At 38.5% G+C, this 21,151-nt stretch overlaps 2 protein-coding genes across 9 annotated transcripts in view; both read left to right on the top strand.

Annotated features, from left to right (window-relative positions):
* LTBP1 (latent transforming growth factor beta binding protein 1) overlaps positions 1 to 21,151 on the top strand; it is a 427,484-nt gene that overhangs the window by 204,333 nt on the left and 202,000 nt on the right. For all 8 annotated transcript variants that reach the window (XM_059943619.1, XM_059943615.1, XM_059943620.1 and 5 more), the window contains 2 exons: positions 12,427 to 12,651; positions 13,829 to 14,103. In XM_059943619.1, coding sequence (XP_059799602.1) covers positions 12,427 to 12,651; positions 13,829 to 14,103 — 500 coding nt within the window. The remainder of the gene's footprint in view (positions 1 to 12,426; positions 12,652 to 13,828; positions 14,104 to 21,151) is intronic.
* LOC132377393 (guanine nucleotide-binding protein G(I)/G(S)/G(O) subunit gamma-5) lies at positions 15,343 to 15,780 on the top strand. Its single transcript, XM_059943624.1, has one exon. It carries the CDS (start codon positions 15,433 to 15,435, stop codon positions 15,637 to 15,639), a length of 207 nt encoding a protein of 68 aa, XP_059799607.1. The 5' UTR covers positions 15,343 to 15,432; the 3' UTR covers positions 15,640 to 15,780.

The following is a 21,151-nucleotide window of genomic DNA, read 5'->3' as shown; positions in this document are numbered from 1 at the left end:
CCTTTTATATGTTCCCATTGTATGCTAATCAGGGAGATTATGCAGATGGCTAACATTTGCTGAATGCTTACTGAGTGCTGACTACTAAGTGCTTTGAATATATGACCTCATTCAAGCCACACAGCAACCATATGAGGGGTTACAATTTTTATGCTCATTTTATAGGTGAAGAAATGAGGGGCAGAGAAATGTTAAATAACTTGTCCATGGTCATACCACTAAGAAATGGTGAAACTGGGGTTCACACCCCCTCGAGATCTGCTTCCAGGCCCTTGCTCTTAATGCCTGTGTTCCCTGTCCTCCCCATGTTAAGATGGTTACATTGCTTTAATTGGCTCATATGTTTTTCTTGTTGATGATAGCACCTAGCACATTGCCTGTTACATACTAAGCAATTACCCAATATTAGTTGAATGCATGAGGAAAGAATTACTAAGAAAGATAAAATTACATGCTTGAGGATGTTCCTTGCAGCCTTATCTGCAGTAGTTAAAAAAGAAATTCAGGCAATGTAAACAAGCAAAGGAATGACTCTGTAATTTACCATCTGTCAGCTTAATGGGATATTATGTAGCTATTCAGGCTCTGTAGCAGCATATAGCATGGAACAGTATCATGGCTGTATAGGGACAAAAAACTGCAAATGTGAACTGTGGTTAATCCTAACTGTAACCTGGATGCCCCTCTAGGCATTATCATTGCAGGTATAGATAATATAATGATAATGATAAACCCAAGTTATGCTAGCCCCAAACCCTTGCCTGATTGCACAGAACCTTCATCCCTACTGTACCCCTTGCAAGAGTGCCTGAGGATCGCCAAGGGTACTCTCCCACTCCCCACCCAGTGCTGGTGAGCTGCTGTCACCACAAAACATCTGCCCAGGTCTTCCTATCCAGACCCTTCAAGGGCCACTACAGATGGAGCCCCAGCCCTGCCCTGTGGAAGGTCCCTCCCTGGAACACCCAACTCTGTGCCCTGCCTGACCTCTTTTCATGCTCAGAGAGGTGTTTGGTAGCCTGTAGAACTGAGAGAACAAGCCTTTATCGAATGCCGTCCTGCTCCTGGGCCCCAAACCAAGATTCTTCTCATGCCCAGAGTCTCACAAAGATGATGAGATGACAGAAGGTAAGAGCCAGGAGGGCAGGGAATCTTGGTTTGCTTTTTTTTTTTTAACATCTTTATTGGAGTATAATTGCTTTACCATGGTGTGTTAGTTTCTGCTTTATAACAAAGTGAATCAGCTATACATATACATACATCCCCATATCTCCTGCCTCTTGTGTCTCCCTCCCACCTTCCCACCCTCCCTATCCCACCCCTCTAGGTAGACACAAAGCACCAAGCTGATGTCCCTGTGCTATGTGGCTGCTTCCCACTAGCTATCTATTTTACATTTGGTAGTGTATATATGTCCAGGCCACTCTCTCACTTCGTCCCAGCTTACCCTTCCCCCTCCCTGTGTCCTCAAGTCCATTCTCTACGTCTGCGTCTTTATTCCTGTTCTGCCCCTAGGTTCTTCAGAACCTTTTATTTATTTATTTATTTTTAGATTCCATATATATGTGTTAGCATATGGTATTTGTTTTTCTCCTTCTGACTTACTTCACTCTGTATGACAGTCTCTGGGTCCATCCACCTCACTACAAATAACTCAATTTCGTTTCTTTTTATGGCTGAGTAATATTCCATTGTATGTATGTGCCACATCTTCTTTATCCATTCATCTGTTGATGGACACTTAGGTTGCTTCCATGTCCTGGCTATTGTAAATAGAGCTGCAATGAACATTGTGGTACATGACTCTTTTTGAATTATGGTTCTCTCAGGGTATATGCCCAGTAGTGGGGTTGCTGGGTCGTATGGTAGTTCTAGTTTTAGTTTTTTAAGAAACCTCCATACTGTTCTCCATAGTGGCTGTATCAATTTACATTCCCACCAACAGCACAAGAGGGTTCCATTTTCTCCACACCCTCTCCAGCATTTATTGTTTGTAGATTTTTTGATGATGGCCATTCTGACCGGTGTGAGATGATATCTCGTTGTAGTTTTGATTTGCATTTCTCTAATGATTAATGATGTTGAGCGTTCTTTCATGTGTTTGTTGGCAATCTGTATATCTTCTTTGGAGAAATTTCTATTTAGGTCTTCTGCCCATCTTTGGATTGGGTTGTTTGTTTTTTTGATATTGAGCTGCATGAGCTGCTTGTAAATTTTGGAGATTAATCCTTTGTAGTTGCTTCATTTGCAAATATCTTCTCCCATTCTGAGGGTTGTCTTTTGGTCTTGTTTATGGTTTCCTTTGCTGTGCAAAAGCTTTTAAGTTTCATTAGGTCCCATTTGTTTATTTTTGTTTTTATTTCCATTTCTCTAGGAGGTGGGTCATAAAGGATCTTGCTGTGATTTATGTCATGGAGTGTTCTGCCTATGTTTTCCTCTAAGAGTTTAATAGTGTCTGGCCGTACATTTAGGTCTTTAATCCATTTTGAGTTTATTTTTGTATATGGTGTTAGGGAGTGTTCTAATTTCATTCTTTTACATGTAGCTGTCCAATTTTCCCAGCACCGCTTATTGAAGAGGCTGTCTTTTCTCCACTGTATATTCTTGCCTCCTTTATCAAAGATAAGGTGACCATATGTGTGTGGGTTTATCTCTGGACTTTCTATCCTGTTCCACTGATCTATATTTCTGTTTTTGTGCCAGTACCATACTGTCTTGATTACTGTAGCTTTGTAGTATAGTCTGAAGTCCAGGAGCCTGATTCCTCCAGCTCCGTTTTTCTTTCTCAAGATTGCTTTGGCTATTCGGGGTCTTTTGTGTTTCCATACAAATTCTGAAATTTTTTGTTCTATTTCTGTGAAAAATGCCAGTCGTAGTTTGATAGGGATTGCACTGAATCTGTAGATTGCTTTGGGTAGTATAGTCATTTTCACAATGTTTATTCTTCCAATCCAAGAACATGGTATATCTCTCCATCTATTTGTGTCCTCTTTAATTTCCTTCATCAGTGTCTTATAATTTTCTGCATACAGGTCTTTTGTCTCCTCAGGTAGGTTTATTCCTAGATATTTTATTCTTTTTGTTGCAGTGGTAAATGAGAGTGTTTTCTTAATTTCACTTTCAGATTTTTCATCATTAGTGTATAGGAATGCAAGAGATTTCTGTGCATTAATTTTGTATCCCGCTACTTTACCAAATTCATTGGTTAGCTCTAGGAGTTTTCTGGTAGCATCTTTAGGATTCTCTGTATAGTATGATGTCATCTGCAAACAATGACAGCTTTACTTCTTCTTTTCTGATTTGTATTCCTTTTATTTCTTTTTCTTCTCTGATTGCTGTGGCTAAAACTTCCAAAACTATGTTGAATAATAGTGGTGAGAGTGGGCAACCTTGTCTTGTTCCTGATCTTAGTGGAAATGGTTTCAGTATTTCACCATTGAGGACGATGTTGGCTGTGGGTTTGTCGTATATGGCCTTTATTATGTTGATGTAAGTTCCCTCTATGCCGACTTTCTGGAGAGTTTTTATCATAAATGGGTGTTGAATTTTGTCAAAAGCTTTTTCTGCATCTATTGTGGTGATCATATGTTTTTTCTCCTTCAGTTTGTTAATATGGTTTATCACATTGATTGATTTGCATATATTGAGGAATCCTTGCATTCCTGGAATAAACCCCACTTGAGCAGGGTATATGATCCTTTTTTTTTTTTTGACATCTTTATTGGAGTATAATTGCTTTACAATGGTGTGTTAGTTGCTGCTTTATAACAAAGTGAATCAGCTATACATATACATATATCCCCATATCTCTTCCCTCTTGCGTCTCCCTCCCTCCCACCCTGCCTGTGATCCTTTGAATGTGCTGTTGCATTCTGTTTACTAGTATTTTGTTGAGGATTTTTGCATCTATGTTCATCAGTGATATTGGCCTGTAGTTTTCTTTTTTTGTGACATCGTTGTCTGGTTTTGGTATCAGGGTGATGGTGGCCTCGTAGAATGAGTTTGGGAGTGTTCCTCCCTCCGGTGCAGTACGTTTTTATACTTATTGTTAATATTGTGTATAGCTTAAGTGGTATTACTTGGTTCTTGAGAAAGCATTTTGCAATGACATTAAAGAAAATGCCCTGCTACAATAGTTAAAATGACTTCGTGTCCCTGAAGATAGTTGCAGTGATACCACTGTAAAAGGTATGGTCTTTAAGGATGAAGTGTGTCGTCATTTTTGTGAAACTTATCTCCCTGTCCATTAGTGTACAGCACTATCATTTCCCCAATTATGTTTACATAATTCTCCCAAGTGAAGTCAGCTTTGCATAAACCTCTGGGCATTTTATTAACTGCGTTGTTATGAAATAGGCAACTTATGTTTGAATCAGTGTCTGATTATACACTAAAATAAAAACAAAGCACACCATGTAACAGATTAACCCTGTCCCTTCTATGTAAATTGCAAGTGGCTGGATATGTATTTGTCCCTTTTAAAAATTTTATATCATGCCAGTCTCATTAGATGAGATGAGGAAATCTGAATTTCACTCTACTAACTTGGTTAGCATTTTGAGAACTTTAATTGTAGGAATAGAACTTTAGTTGTAGAAACCTGTGGATTGTGTCATTGGACCACCCCCTTTTGCAGAGGAGGGCACAGTAATCCACAAAATGAAATGATTTGCCCCTATCCCAAAGTGTGTGGGACTGGTGTGTTTACTCTGTAGCCTGCAGATGTTGCTGTGTTATTCCTAAGGGTAAAAGAGCCCAGGGTTTGGGAGTTACTGAGAGCAAGCCTCTGTGGATGGAGGATATAAAGTGGAATTTTGTGACTTGCTTGATATAGGAGGCTCCATAGGTTATGAAAAATATAAAACTAGATCAAATTAGATAGCCCACAGCTATGGTGAGGTTGATGATCAGTGAGCAGAAAGCCATAAACAAAGTTGAGATGATGAATGGTCTTATCCCAAATAGGAAGCTCTGATGCATGTGTGGGTGGTAGGGCTTCCTATCTCCTGGATTATAAACAGAATGTGCTATCCAAGCATTCGCTAATGTGCACCAGCATTAAAAATTAGATTTGTGGGATTTTTGTTTGTATTAAGGTTGAGATATTGCATTTGTTGAAATGTGAATTTCCTTTAATTCTAGTCCAGTGTACTTTAGCATTTGATAGATGGGGATGGGATGAAAATGGTCATCTTAATTTCCAGAGCAGGTAAAACAAAGAGATTGTGTATGGCAGCAAAGAGTATGGTGGGTGCATTTTTAGCTTCTGTGGAAGCATTTTCTCTTTGCTCCAAGATATCTTTAGACTCTGTTTTTTCCTTTTACACGTACTATGAAGAACATTAGTCTCATAATGTTACACACATTGTATTATTATACCTTTTTCTTCTTCTTTTTTTTTTGCTTAAAACAATAGAGATGTATTCTCTCACAGTTCTGGAGACCAGAAGATCAAAATCAAGGTGTAGGCAGGGCCACGCTCCCTCTGGAGGCTCTAGAGGAGGGTCCGTTCCTTGCCTCTTCCCGCTTCTCATGGCTGTTGGCGCTCCTTGACTTCTAGCTGCATCATTCCAATCTCTGCCTCAGTCATATTGCCTCTTCCTCTTCGATCAAAGCTCCCTGGCCCTCACTCTTAAAAGGACCTTGTCACTGAAATGAGAGGTCACCTGGATACTCCAGGACAAGTGCCTCCTCTCAGGATTTCTAATTGCATTTGTTTTGCATTGTAAGGTGGTGTTCACTCATCTACCACATGAAGTAATATTCACAGATTCTGGACATTCACAGGACATGGGTGTACCTTTTGGGAGACCACCATTCCACCCACTATGATTATCATGCCCATATGTAATCAATATAAAGAATTTTTTAAAAGTCCTCTTATCTGTAGAATCATTATCTATTTGAGTCTTAAATTAAACCTTCCAGAATTTAACTTCAATCTGGCTAAGGTCCAGAAACTCAAAGCCAAGTTTACAATGCACATTTCTTGTGTATACAATAGATGATTCTACTTACCCTTACTTATCCTTGTTCTTTCTCTTCCCCTGGTTCTGTCTCCTGTGATTCATAATCTGTCCTGGTCCCAAGTATTAACTTACTTATATTTTTCCTATTTACTGTATTATAGGCAGCCCTATATCCTTGTGGAAAGAAACAGGAATCTGGCCCTTCTCTGTCTCTCCACCCAGCTTTTCTCACGTGCTCTTCTCCTCTGACATTCCCACCACATCAGCCTCCTTTCAGTTTCTGGGCCTTTCTAAGCCATGTCTCACCTCAAGGTCTTAGCTCCTAATATTTCTTCTTCTGCAAACATTCTTCTGCCAACTTTCACATCACGGGATTCTTCTCCTTTTAGGTTTAGGTAAAAGGTCACCTCCTTGGACAGGTTGTTCCAGACAACCTGTTACTTGAATGTTTTCTTGGTTCAGTCTGGGACTTAGTACACGTTAGCAGACAGATAATCAAGAATTGGCTGTAAGCAGTTTTGGAGCACAGCAATGATAAATCCCTGCATTCAATAAAAATACTCAAACTTAGATTTTAGTAAATGCCTACTAATCTCTGCACTTCCTTTCTTGGCTTCTGTGTAAGACGAGCCCTCCTCAGTTCCTCTGTCCTTGCTCCAAAGGAACGTGACTTCCATCTTGGCTTTCAGCTTCAGTTGCTTTATTTATTTTATTTTATTTTTTGGTGTGGCAGGATGATGCATACTGAATTAAAAGGCAAGAATGCAGGTTTTTAAAAAGTGGGATAGGTTCTTAAAATGAGCAGTGGTTTGCTGTGGCATTTAATTATTATCTGACGTACTTGTTATCTGAAAGCTTTAAGTAACTACATTTTTAACCTACTTTCTGGCTGAATAGAATCTATGGGTACCCTTTAAAAGAGGGTGATGTAGGTATATTGAGGGAGAAATAAAATGATACCTTGTACTTTCTAAAAATGTTATTGCTTTCTTTTCACCCTGCAAGGGACATCAAACAAAATGTTGAAAGCCTTTAAGGGAACGTTATTCTCCTAATCAGAGACAAGTGGGAAAGTTGAAGTAGCTATTCAAATCAAAATCATGTGTATGTCTGTTCTGTGAAATGACAGATGTAAGTTTTCCTTCAGATGGAGGTTTGTTTTCCCTGTTCTGCTTTAGCCACAATAACTTGAAACAGTCTGTCTGCTGGCACACAAAGCGAGGGGGTGGGTGGAGGGGCCTGGGTGTTGCTGTAGGAAAGTCAAGTACATTCTTAGAGCGCCTTTTGGGGACAAGCAGCTGAAATATTTTTATAGTCAGCTAAGATAACAGGGAAGAATGAGAGTCTAGCTTTTTATAACTCAAATCTGCAGAAAATTCGGTTTTCCCATATTTGTATCCAAGTCAGTACCTATTCATTTAAACTAAGTTCCAATTTGTGGCACAGACTGTGAATATTATCCTGTCAGTCCAGTTTCTTGAGTCCTGCAAGTTGTTTTACAGACCAGTGTGAATGGTGGAACGCAATGAAATGCTGGGCATATTTAAAGCCTCCAACTTTTTCTTCCAGCCTGGATCCTTTTGCTCATTGTGACCTTTTATAGTTGTACCATGAGATACTGGGAGTGGTTGTCACGATATTCCACTTTCTAGAATAACAGGCTGAAGGCCCATATACCTCCTGTTATTTGCTGTAGGTCCCAGGTGACCGTATGATGCAATGTAGTGAATTATGGTGATGGCCAGCAAAATGTCAAGCTGACAAGGTTATGGAATTTCTCAGCCAGCGTTCTGCATTACACCTTCCAGTTATATGTTCTAAAATATATGTGCCATAGCTAGACTTACAACCAGTATTCCACAAGCCAGCCTTAAAGATAACTTATTCTTTTTCCTCTTCGTATGTTGAGAAAGTTTTATAGAACGCTGGCTGCACAGACTATATATCACCAGGCGATGTTTTGAGAGTGGCATGAACTTTTGAAACAGAAAGAAACTATTCATAGTTAAATCTTTAACTTTTGTAGGTTGATTTTAAATTTGTTTTCTTTGACATAAAAGACTATTTAACTTTAAAAATAGCACCTGCCACAAAGAACTCAATGCACAGTGAGTGAGCTGGGGCAAAGAACTTTAAATTATAATTTAGATGTTGTGAAAATGCGGGAACAGGAGAATAGGTATTTTATTTCTCATTCATAAATGGTTATAAATAGTGGTCTGTTGTTGGTTGGAATAAGTCAGCAGAAACGGTTTCCTTTGTGACCATAGAGAAACAGGGTTATTGGAGTTCTCTTCTGGGATTATTGCTGTATCCACTTAGACTAGTACAGTTCTTGAAATATTTGTGTGGAAGCTATCTCAGAGGTTTAAAAATAGTTTTAAACAAAGCTAATTAAATTCATGTTGGATTCCAAAATCTGCTATTGATATTAGAAACAAAAGTCAGCTTCTTTGTAAAAAAAAAAAAAAAAAAGATGATAACATAGATGAAGTTATTTTAATAAAGATTAAAGGTAGTCCTCCTTGCATGGTGATGCAGGACCATAAAAATAACCATGCAAGCTGTAACTGTGCAAAATGATCTTAATAATCAATGGGAAAATTACTAATTCTATCACCTTAAAAATTTTTTTTGTCAAAACATTACAGTTGTTTTACTGTAGGTGATGTATTTATAGGGAAAGGAAGAAAAATAGTAAAGCTGATATTTATCTAGTGCCCTGTAATTTAAAATGTTAGAAACACTGAGAATTAAAGTGTTTTCTTTCTTCGAGTAGAACTTAACAAGAGTAGTTAGAACATTTTTGCTTTCTTCTCATGTACTTTATGATGTGGAGTATCTCTTCTTTGCCTTAGTGAGCCGTTATACTCCTTCCCAAGTTTGAATCAGGTTCCAATATCTTACCATTATGCTTTCAAAGTTGTGGAATATCTGTGAGTTCCTTTGATGTTATTTCCTTTGGACCATCTTTATCCTACATCACAACCACTTTCCAATTTCACTTCCAATGTCACCACTTTTCATTTCTTTGCCACGCTTTTTTGTTGTTGTTGTTGGCCCTTTTGACTATACACTTCTGTAAAATGTCATGCGAGTTTATCAATGTAAAGTGAGGAGGCAACACAACTACCTGCTTTGCTGTCTGTGCATGAACTGAATAACAGATATGCTGGGATCAATTGCCAACAGCCTCTGAAGGAAGTGACATGATTGATTACTGATCATGGTACACATCTGTTATTTATGTAGTGGTTTGTGGACCAAAGAGCTAGCAGTGAAGTTTGTACTTTATGCACTTACCTAGTTAATATTGTGGCAAATGAAGTTCATACCGTGTTGTTGGGGGACTGAAGTTATTTAGCTAAACTGCATTAACTGAAATTCATGCATATTGGAACCATACAAAAGTGAGGAGTGCTTGTATTCCAGTTATAAGTTATTTGTAGTATTGTGAAATCTTGGCCAGGCTCCCTGTGTCCTTGCCCATTAAACACTGAACCCATCCAGCGTAGCCAACCTGTCATTTAGAAATTCAATTCAGAATTGAACTGGGAGTTACAAAGTCTTTGACTCAACCTCAGAGTCAGCTTTGACTCTTCTTCTTACTCTGCACCTCAGTGTGGATCAGACACTGGTGGAAACATATTCCAGACCCTATCCAGCGTGGGCAGTTTTGACTTCATCTGCCACATAGTGAGATCCTGGACATAGTTCTAGGTGGTTACCTTGGTCATTTTTTCCAGCTCTTTCCTTTCTCCTTCACTGTCTTCCCTCTTCTTTGGCTTGCTGTTTATTTCCTGTGTCGTATCTCCATGTTGTACTGATTGCCCATCTATCATAATATTACTTCATGTTTCTTTTAATTCTTGTTGCCATCATCCTAATCCATGGATTTTTCAACTTGTCTTTCAGTTATTTTAATAGTCTCCTATCTGACTTCTCCACCTAGGTCACTCTCCTTTCCAGCTAATGCCACATGCCATCACAAGAGTAATCTTCCTGGAAAATTCTCTCCTTGGGGTCTACAAAATAACTTACTAATTACAGAATAAAATCCAAACTTTTTATCAGGCCTTTATCCATTGTCTGACTTAGCCTACATCTTCCAGTTTATCACCTGACCCCTCCCCTCAGGAATCTGGGGTTTCAACAAGATAGACTTTCTCATTATCTCCCAAATATGCCTACTTCCCCCTTTCTTACACACTATCCTCCTAAGATACAATCCTTTCTGTTTTTCTGAAGCCTACCCAGCTTCAAAGACTTATCTCAAATGAGCTCTCCTGTAAAGTCTGTTTTGACTTCCCAGAAATGACTTTTCACTGGAGTTCCACAGAATTTACATTTTATATTTTCCAATGTTACTTATTTGTATTTTTAGTTATCATGTATTACCTAGTAGTTCCAGTTAGCTTTTACTTTCTTCTGTAGTATGTAGAATGGTATTTGACAAAGTGGTAGCCGTAAATGTGTTCATTCTTTCATCTAATATTTTTTTTTTTTTTTGAGCTGCAGCCTTTTTTCTAAAAGCTGAGCTACATGCTAGAGGTAAAACATTAAAGTCCCTGACCTCACAGCACTCTAGTTGAATGAGGTGTACAGAAAAGTAGTCAGGTGATTGTAATGCAGTAAGCCAAGCAGCATGATGAGCAGTGAATGAGAGCCCACGGAAGCACAGAGGAGAAGCACCAAACCTAGATGAGGGGCAATTGGAAGTGCTTCCAGGGAACTGAGGTTTAAGCAGTATCCAAAAGGTGAGTAGGAGTTAGGTAGGTGAGGGGGGACAAATGGAAAGAGTGTTCCAGGCCACTGGAACACAGGGTTTATATACAGGGTATATAAAGCTTAAGGAGGGATGAGAGGCCCTGTCCACTGAGGAACTGAATCCAGGTCAGTGTAGCTAGATTGTAGGGAATGAGGTTTCAGAGAGAACAGGATCTCTATGATGAGAAAGTTGTGGGCATATTTGATGAATGTTTAGAAGGCAGGACCTGGAGATGGATGTTTGGATGGGTGAAAGGATAGAGCAGCCCTCAGGTTTCTGTTAAGGGTCTCTCAGTGAATGGAGATGTTAGGGGAAGATGATCAAGTTCCATTTAGGACATTGTAAGTTTGAGATGCCTGTAGAAGATCTACAGGGAATAAACAGTAGTAGACAATGTGGAGCACAGCAGAAAGCTTTGGCTAAGAAATATAGTTTTGGGTGACATCATCATATGATAGGCTGAAATCAGAATGTATGGAGTTAGTAAAGCAGAAGATTTTAAGACCAGATCTTGAAGCACATCAGTGTTTCAAGGGTAAGGAAAGAGTGGGGTCTGCAAAGAATATTAAGATACAGTGAACAAAGAGGAAAGAGCAAACTAGATGGGTTGAGATGTCACAGAAGCCAAGGGAAGACTGAAATCCATCCATTGGATTTAGCAACATGGAGACCATTAGTGACCTGATGAAGAGGAGTTTCAGCGTAGGAGAGGTGTGGGGAAAGGGAAACACAATGTGGCCCTTGCTGGCTGATAGTGAGTGGAGAAGTGAGCAGACAATTCTTTTGGAAAGTTTGGTCATGGAGGAGAGGATTGAAGCAGAGTAGAAGCTGGAAGAAAATGGAGTTGAGGGGCTATTTTTTAAGCTGCTGGAAATCCGATCAGTTCAAGGGCTGATAGGAAGAATTCATTCGTGATAAATAGGTTGGCCTTAAGTTGAATTTAGCCAGAATTTAAAACTCCTTTTAAAATTCTTCACCCAAACATGTCCTTTTATCTTTTGGTATTCTAAATAAATTTCCAGCTATTAATCACTGCTACTTCTAGGTTTCTCTGTGGTCTTGTTATCCCAGTGAGATTGCAAATTCCTGTAAAGCAGGATTCAAACTATTCTGCTCCCTTATTCTGGGTAGCACTTATTTCAGTGTCTTACGTAGAGAAAATTCTCAACAAATATTATTTTTAGCACTCTCACTTGTTTATTCTTTGAGGAAATATTTAATGTCCACCGTGTGCCAGGCATTATTCTAGGTGCTGAGGATACAAAGGTCATTAAACTAGGCATATTCCTTTCCCCCAAGGAGTTTATAATCTAGGGAGACAGTAAATAAACTAGTAATTAAATAGGAAAGCAAAGTAATTATAGAATGCAAGAGATATCCTGAGTGGCTACTTTATATATATTTATATACATGTATATTTTTTCCCATGAATTTTTTCCACCATTGTGGGTGAACAACCACAAGCAATTGGAGAGCTAAATGACTTACTTAAGGTGGAAACAAAAAGATAGTAAAAAAAAAAAAAAAAAAAAAAGGAAGTATTTTTGTCATAGTGTATATTCCTTTGTTTACCATTTCTAAAGTCATTGGGAATATGTTGGCTGTGCTTTGGGGGAGTTTTGTTGGTTGATTGTTACTTAGCATTTGAGAAACTAACCAACTCTCCACATTTTCTCTTTTCCTTTACAGTAATTTGCCATCTTCCATGTATGAATGGAGGCCAGTGCAGTTCAAGGGACAAATGCCAGTGCCCTCCAAATTTCACAGGGAAGCTTTGTCAGATTCCAGTCCATGGTGCTAGCGTGCCTAAACTTTATCAGCATTCCCAGCAGTCAGGCAAGGCGTTGGGAACACATGTCGTCCACTCAACACATACTTTGCCTCTGACCATGACCAGCCAGCAAGGAGTCAACGGTAAGCTGATTATTTTGATTTTGCCCATTCGTCAGAACTCTGTTAACATGCCAACCCCACACAGAAGCCAAGTGTCTGCAGGGCTGGTATTGGAACAGAATATGGGCCCAGGTATATGGTGCCAGTGCTTTCTAGACGGTAGGGAATGGTATCTAGGAAATAAGAAAATGGAGCCCATCTTTCTCTGGTGATGCAGGACCAAGAGCTGATAAACATACATGGCACTGTTCTGGCAGGTCCTGGGAAATGGAAAGATGAACAAGATGGTGTTCTGGCCCTTATGGGATTAATAAACTAGTAGATCACACAGTACCTGCTGATGAACACCAAGTCTATTTTGTAGTCGAAGAGCGCTTGGTTTTAGTTCTAAACAATCTATAACCTCACCTCCCTGGGCTTCAGTTTATTCATCTGTAGAGGAAGGTAAACTAGGTCACTTGGAGCTCAGAAATTCTATAACTAATTCATTCTTTTCAACATGGCACCTCTTACACATGCACAATTTTTTAAAAAGGGGTCAGAGAAGTGTTACTGGCTCTTATTCTTTAAAACCTGAATCTTAGCATCAGAAGATGAAATTCTGTGTGAAAGCTGCAGAGAAAGAAAATAGAGATGTAAAATATCACACTTTGGTATTTTGTGTGTGTCACGGGAAGCACAAAAGTATGTACACACCAGGTTTAAGGGTAAGAGAACTATGCTTTGTGAAATTGTGTTGTAAATCCTACGGTCTCTACGATGGAAACTTTGTGAGAAATTCAAAAATAATCAAACTCTTGAGTCTTTATTACTCTTGTTTGATAGAATGTATGACCACAAGTAGCACAAATTTCATAGTTTTATGACTCCTCTGAAAAAAATTTTTGTCTCATGGATCTGTTACTGTGAGAAGTTTAAATTTCTCTTAGTAAAAGCAGTTTTATTCTTTAAAGTATATAAATTCAGGTTTAATTTTTGAGTGTCCCCTTTTACTCTCAAGAGTTTTTTAATGGCTGTGCAGCAAAAATAGATACACACTAAAAATGTATCATTTATCCCAGGTATAATAGATATGTACTTAAGTATATGTGTATATATAAAACTTAGTTTCACGCTGACTAGCATGAACATTTACTTTCATCCTGATGTGCGTATTAATTATTTATGACTGATAAGTTTTCTTCCCAATCTGTTTTAGTGAAATTTCCTCCTAACATAGTCAATATCCATGTGAAGCACCCTCCTGAGGCCTCAGTCCAGATACATCAGGTTTCAAGAGTTGATGGCCCAACAAGCCAGAAGGTAAAAGAAGCTCAACCAGGCCAGTCCCAAGTCTCTTACCAAGGGCTTCCTGTCCAGAAGACCCAGACAGTCCATTCCTCATACTCCCACCAGCAAGTCATTCCTCACGTGTATCCAGTGACTGCGAAGACGCAGCTTGGCCGGTGCTTCCAGGAGACTATTGGGTCGCAGGTGAGCAGCACTGCCCAGCCCATTTTAGTGATGTGTTCTAGGTATAGTCTCATTGTAGTAGGAAAGACAGACTTGGTAAAAATAAGTTTTTTGTAGAAGGGGTTGGCAAACTGACCTGTGGGCCTGATACTGTAAATAAAACTTTATTGGACACAGCCATACCCATCATTTACATACTGTCTATGTCTGCTTTCATGCTATGGAGAGAAGAATGGTATACTTCCAATGAGGTCATATGATCTGAAATGCCTAAAATATGGTCTGCAAAGCCCTTTTCAGAAAAAGTTTGCCAACCCCTGATATAAGATAATTGTAAGCGTTGTAAGGTATTTGGGAGCATCTGTAAGATCTATAAGATAATTGTGTGTATTGAACTTCCAGAAATGCTGCCAGAAGTCTATGATTGACTGTTGGTATTTTTTCAGTTACAGTGATCTGTGTATAAAACATGTGTCAGGCATGAGATATGGTACGTGAAAAATACTCTGCAAAGATGTTTGAAAATATTCATGCCTTTTTGCAATAGTTTGCTGGTTAGTGGGTACAGTCAAGTTTTGAACCCATCATACAGTAATAATTTGTCATCTTTTATTTTCTTATAAAAATTTATAACTAGAATGGCAATGCATGAGTTGTTTGAAGTGCATTTTAAATATCATTGGATTTATGTGTAACTTTAGGTCTATATATCATAAAGTGAGAGAGAGGCTGACTTTTCTTTAAAACTCATCATTGAATGTGCCTAGTAAAAGCAACATAAAATTACTGGTTCCTCTACCCCAGTTACTTGGTGCTTCCTGCTTTGGAATTATGTGATCATGACATAGCTTTGTCCTGTGGTTCTTCTCCTGTTACCTGATTATGGTTTGAACCCCCTGTGAGAAGAATAGGCGAGATCTATTTATTATTCCTTCTGTTACCTGAATATTCAAAAAATTGTGTGTGTGTTTGTGTGTGTGTGAGTGAAATATCTGTTGGTAGTAGAATCAATCGTTCTTGCTTTTGAAACCTGGAGAACACTTTTAGGGGCTGGGCAAGTCCATGGTTGGGTCATCCCCTTTCTTCTAGGGGAAGAGGCAAAATTGGTTTGTAGACCAGAATGGAAAGAACAGCCATGTAGAGTTATAAGACCTTGGTTAGAGCCATGGGCTCAGCACTTGGTGGCAGGGAGCCAGCTTCCTTATTTGTAAAGTGGAGACAAGAATATGGGGCTTTGTCAAGATTAGACAAGGTGGCCGCTCCGCCGCCCCGCAGTCCCGCCGTTTGGCCCTGCGGACCCACCACCGATCCACCGACGGATTGCCGATCTGCCCAGCTCTCGCGTGCGCCATGTCTGGTTCCTCCAGCGTCGCCGCTATGAAGAAAGTGGTTCAACAGCTCCGGCTGGAGGCCGGGCTCAACCGCGTGAAGGTTTCCCAGGCAGCTGCAGATTTGAAACAATTCTGTCTGCAGAATGCTCAACATGACCCCCTGCTGACTGGAGTATCTTCAAGTACAAATCCCTTCAGACCTCAGAAAGTCTGTTCCTTTTTGTAGTAAAATGAATCTTTGCAAGGTTTTTAAACCACTTTTCATAAACCGGTGAATATTCAAAGGAAAGCTAAATCTGAAGCCTGTACAAAAGCCTGTCTCTATAACACGTGCCATACTATATAAACTTCTACTTTTGTCAGTCTACCTCTCTGAATATTCATGAATTTCTGTTTCACAAGGGTAATTATTTTATATACACTGGTGGCAGCATATAATAAAATACTTAGTATAAAAGTTAAAAAAAAAAAAAAAAAAAAAAAAAAGATTAGACAAGGTAATGTGACATGCTCTGCAAATGTTACAGAACTATGCAAATACTAGCTTAGAAGACACTTACCTATTGATAGAGTCAAACATAAAAATAGAGCAGGTGATTGCTTATGTCATGTAACTTCAGTAAGACAGGGAAGGCTTGATGCCCCACACAACCTTGGTCTGCCTGCGGAGCCTGAAATGCCTACTTAAGAGGGACCTTTTCCTTCCTCAGTTGAAGACCAGGTTTAAACACATGCTTCTTGGAGAAGGAATATCATCAGTTTACATTTAGCTTAGAAGTAAAGACTGGATTACTGTGTTAAGGGCAAGTTTTTATAGGGGCAGTGGGGCTGAAGTAAACCTCGTATGCTGCACGGTTTGCCCCAGACAAGCCTTGGAGAAGGAGGATGAATTTGGTGCCATTTGCATTGTTTAGTCATTTCAGCTTAGATTGGTCATGAGAAAGGAAAAAAGCAGGTCCTTTTAAAATTCTGTGCCCAGTATCTTTCTCCCTAGTTTCCAAGTTGGAACACAGATGGTAAAAAGCAAGAAAATGAGATGTCAACAGACTTGTTATTCTTGTACATATAATAGTAGGCAGATGATTGCTAACTAGAAAGAATATAAACAGATGATTTACTTTTAGGCCTAAGCTGGACTATACAATCCACATGAATTGGATGGTTGGTGGAGTTACCCAAATAATCCAAACTCGGCGGAACACTTTTTTGCCTTCTCTGGATACTTCTCTGACTTTTGGTCTGAATGATCCAGACAGTGATCTCAATTCTTAATTCATTTTGCATGTGTAGTAACTAATACACAGCTTCAAAATAAGACCTGTTTTGAGAAAACATTCTCAGAATATATTTGCTTTTCCTGTTGGTGAGAAATATTGCTGAATGCCCATGATGGTCCAATTTGTGCAATTAGGATGATCCAGGCATTAAAAAAAAACAAACATTACTGGCAAATAGTCAATAGTATATAAGATGTATCCTACAAAGGTGTTTGAAAATACTTGTGCCTTCTTGCTGTGGTTGGTTTGCAAACATAGTTACAGAGGGAGGTACAGGTGGATTTTAAATGAATGGCAGAAACGACTGCATAAATACTCACTAGTGCTTTGCTCAGTGAGAAAACTCTTATTAGATGCAGATGACAACTACTGAGACCTTCATGTCATAGTCATCAGTAAGCACCTATGTTTATGTATTGCCATTAGAGGTCATATACAGAACAGATTTAGTAGAAATAGCCCTTGTTTCTGTGGCACATTCTAAAAACGAGGCAGTAAACTTGAGGTTGAAAAGCCAACATCAACTGTGATCAGTGTATTTAAATTCATGGGAGCTTCATAGAATAGAATTTCAGGAACTGCTTGGATGGTGGAGGAAGATGGATGATTGGTTAGGAAACTAAGCTCACAGAGAAGTGGGGGAGACATTAAACAGAAGAGAGAGAACACTGCAAGAAACAGGTAAGGAAGAAGTGTCAGAAGAGACCAGAGAAGTAAACTAGTTTAGAGTTCCTGGCAGGCTTTGGCACAGATATGAAGACTTTTAAACCTGAGGCATAAGGCAAAATAAAAGACTTGGTATCAAGGTAAAAATCGCATGATGCCCCCTTGATCAAGTGATCAAACTCAGAATCATTAAAAGGGGGACAACTGATATTATATGCCTCCTGATGGGATGCAGTATGAAGTGTAGAGCAACAGCTTAAAGGTATTCTTGCCAAAAATGTGTGAGCTGAATCTAATCAATCCTTTACACCTAACCTCCAGCTCATAGGGAATACTGAGGGTGAAGAAACAAGCCAAAACTATCATACTCCCTCACATCAGAAAGAATGATAATGTAGGGTATTGTTGCTTGGTTTCTTCATATCATTAAAATATATAGATTGACTTCCTCAGAAAGAGACTAAAGAGAGACAACAGCACATATAATATATGAGCCTTAATCATATCTTGGTTTTAAAAAAATCAAAACCCAGCTTTGAAAGACATTTGAAGAACAGTTGAGGAAGTTTAAATACGGACTGGATATTAGATGGTATTTTGGAACTATTATTTTCTTAGGTGTGATAATGGTGTTAGAGGTATGGAGGGTAGTGTCCTTATTCTTGAGTGAGGAATGCCATGATGTCTGTAATTTACTTTCAAATGCCTTTTATATACAAATATGACAAAATTGTAATAATTGTTGACTCTGAGATGTGGGAAAGCAAGTGATCACTGTATTATTCTTTGAATTATCTCAGCATATTTGAAAATTCCTTATGAGGAAAAGAAGGAAAATGTGAACATTTCCTAGACTTATAAATAGAATAATATAATTTTAAGATGAACTTAAAAGCTCTAAGTTTAATACATGTAATGAACTTTTAGAAAATTTTAAAAGTTTCAACTTTTGAATGAGATGGGAGTGGATGTGGGGATGGTAGACATGAGGAGGCCAGGGAAGAGAAGCTGGCCTTGGTCCAATTGTGAAATGATCGGGGTCCAATCTAAGAAGTAAATTTAAAGATGAAGAGATTAATGCAGAGGCTTTTGTGAAGAATCCAGCATCAGGATTTGATTATGGGCTGTTGTGAAGAAAAAGGTGGTGATGAGTTGGAGTATTCTGAACTCCCTGGCTTCAGAAATCAGATCAATGCGCTCTCTGATTGATTAACTGACCCTTGGAGGGGAGGATTTTGAGGTAAAGATGAGTAGCTACATCTTTGTTTTAACCAGTTCCATCTTTGATTGATGTCAAGAATCAGGTATTCTTGAATATCAGTCATGGAATCCAGTGCTGTTGTAGAGATGAAGTGAGAGAGGATTAATGGAGAAAACTCAGTGGTCAGTGACTAGACTTAGTGATGATAGTTAAATTAATAAGAACAGAGATTGTTTTGGCTTGGATTATAAAGTGGAACGAGGAGGAATAATGGGATTGGAAATATCTAAAGTGTTTTTCACCTTGATGGAAAGTGTCAAGATAAAGGGGGAAATACCTTTCCTATTGTAGAAAGTGATGTTTCATCTTTCAGAGTCCTAAAAATAACTTCTTGTTCTTAAGATTATATAAACTGTTGATTTCTGTGTGAATCAGGCTGGGTACAGGCATCACTAAATTCACTTTAAAGTATTAAAAGAATAGAAATTAATCTAATAGAACGTACAGGGTGGCTAAGAGGAATTGGTTTCTTGAATGTAAATCAAGTTTGAAGTAGCTGAAAAGTCATAATTTTGGCAGAGGTAAGTATCTGTGCTGTCTGCAGTAAACAGTGGTATGCCATATATATTTGAAAACATTTCTGAGATTTTGCTCAATGTATAGATCAAATTAGAATTACATTTCTAGGGGTTATAATTACCAACTACTTTCAGGATAATCTCATGTTTTCATGTGCTTAAAACTTCAACATTTCCAGTCAAGTTTTCATCTCTAGGGAGAGGCCAAATTTCAGAAAAATACCCCTCAAATCTATTTTTGCACCACAGGGTCATCGAATGTGTACACTTTTTCCATTGTGCAAGAGTGTCCTTTATTTTAAACTGGTTCTCTTAACAGTGACTAAATTTGAGATTTATTTGGCATCTGAGTTTTTGGTTGTTTCAAACATGTTTTATTTATTGCCCAATTACTGGAAATAAATGTTTACAGTGACCTAATGATGTCAGATGGTATGAAAAGACCTTGTATGAGAGGTAGGGTTCAGAGTCCAGCTTCCATGTTGGGTGTGCCATTGCTGCCTTGTGAAATCATGTGCTTTTTGTTCATTGTGGAAACATGCCCCTTAATTAGACAGTAGTTACAAGATGAGACAAAAATTCAAGTGCCTCAAGACTTTCCGATTGCAAGTGCCAAAAGAGCAGCAAATTCCATGTATAAATACCTGCGTTAAATAAGGATAGAAATACTAGAAAACCTGAAGTAGATGTAAACAGAAGAGAGAGGGTATTTTTAGTACAGCACTCTAGCACAGATAAAGATAATCAAATAACATACAAACCCACTTTCATAGTTGGCAACCATAAAATCCCCATAATGATTAAAAAAAACCCATAGGTACAAGACGTACAAACTATAAGGTATAAAATAAGCTATAAGGATATACTGTACAACATGGCGAACACAGACAATATTTTACAATAACTATAAATGGAGTATAAACTTGAAAAATTGTGTACCACTATATCGTATATCTGTAACTTATGTAATATTGTACAGCAACTGTACTTCAATTAAAAAAATACAGTTTAATTTACAAAACCATAAGAAACACTCTAAGATTAAATTCTCTAATATATATTCTATAGAAGAAAACAAGCTTTATGTGGATTAGGAAGAAAAGGACCACTTCTTGATGTGAAATCCTGATATCGTTGTAAAAACCTTTCTTTCCTTTAATTACTGGTCATATAAATTATAAGCCCTGGGGCAAAAATTGAGTTAAAATGACACGAGAACAGTTTGGGATCCTCTTAGAGGTTCCAGAAGTTGTTCCAACAGTTCTTTTTGGACAGGAAGAATAGAAACAGAATGGGCCACTGGAGAAAAAGATTCTTTAATTGGAGATTGGTCTCTTTTGGCAGACAAATTCAATAACATCCTCAAGCTCTAAACCTGAACACTGGACGAACATACACACACACACAATTCTGAAGGGCCAAGCAGATGCACTTTGCTTTTGTTTAAAAAAACTTTTAAAAAATAAGCATCATGGAGAAATTAACAAGAAAGTGTGAACTCACTGAAGTGGAAAAGTAACTGAACTACATGGCTGAAAGTACTTTTTAAAAAAGTCTCAGGACTTTGAAGAAAAACATTTCCTGGTTTCTACCACACAGAAGCCAATGAGAAAGTAGAGAAACAGATGCCTGTCAGTTCCACACGGCAGAAAAAACGGAGATGGATAAGTAGAGATGTAGCTGTGGAGATGGGCTGCAGACTTTCCAAATCTCTTCTCAGTGATGGAAAAGGAATTTAGTGCTCATTTAAGGGATCAAGGACATGAAGTTCTGCTTAGAAACCTCTTCTTTGATTTCCTCAGACTCTTCTCTGCCCTGATGATGAGCATTACTGGGGTGAGGCCTGAAGCTATGATGAAATACCAATTTTATCCTGATGGGGGGATAATGCCAGCATGGTTGTAACACTTTCACACTGGTTAATTCCCTAAATTGAGTCCATAAACTACATAAATAGATGAGAAGTCTAAAGAAAGAATAACTATAAAACATTTTACCAAAGGCTCTTGGCCTCTT

This window comes from Balaenoptera ricei, chromosome 13 (genome assembly GCF_028023285.1).
Source record: "Balaenoptera ricei isolate mBalRic1 chromosome 13, mBalRic1.hap2, whole genome shotgun sequence".
Lineage (NCBI taxonomy): Eukaryota > Metazoa > Chordata > Mammalia > Artiodactyla > Balaenopteridae > Balaenoptera > Balaenoptera ricei.
This window is presented reverse-complemented; position numbering and strand designations above follow the sequence as displayed.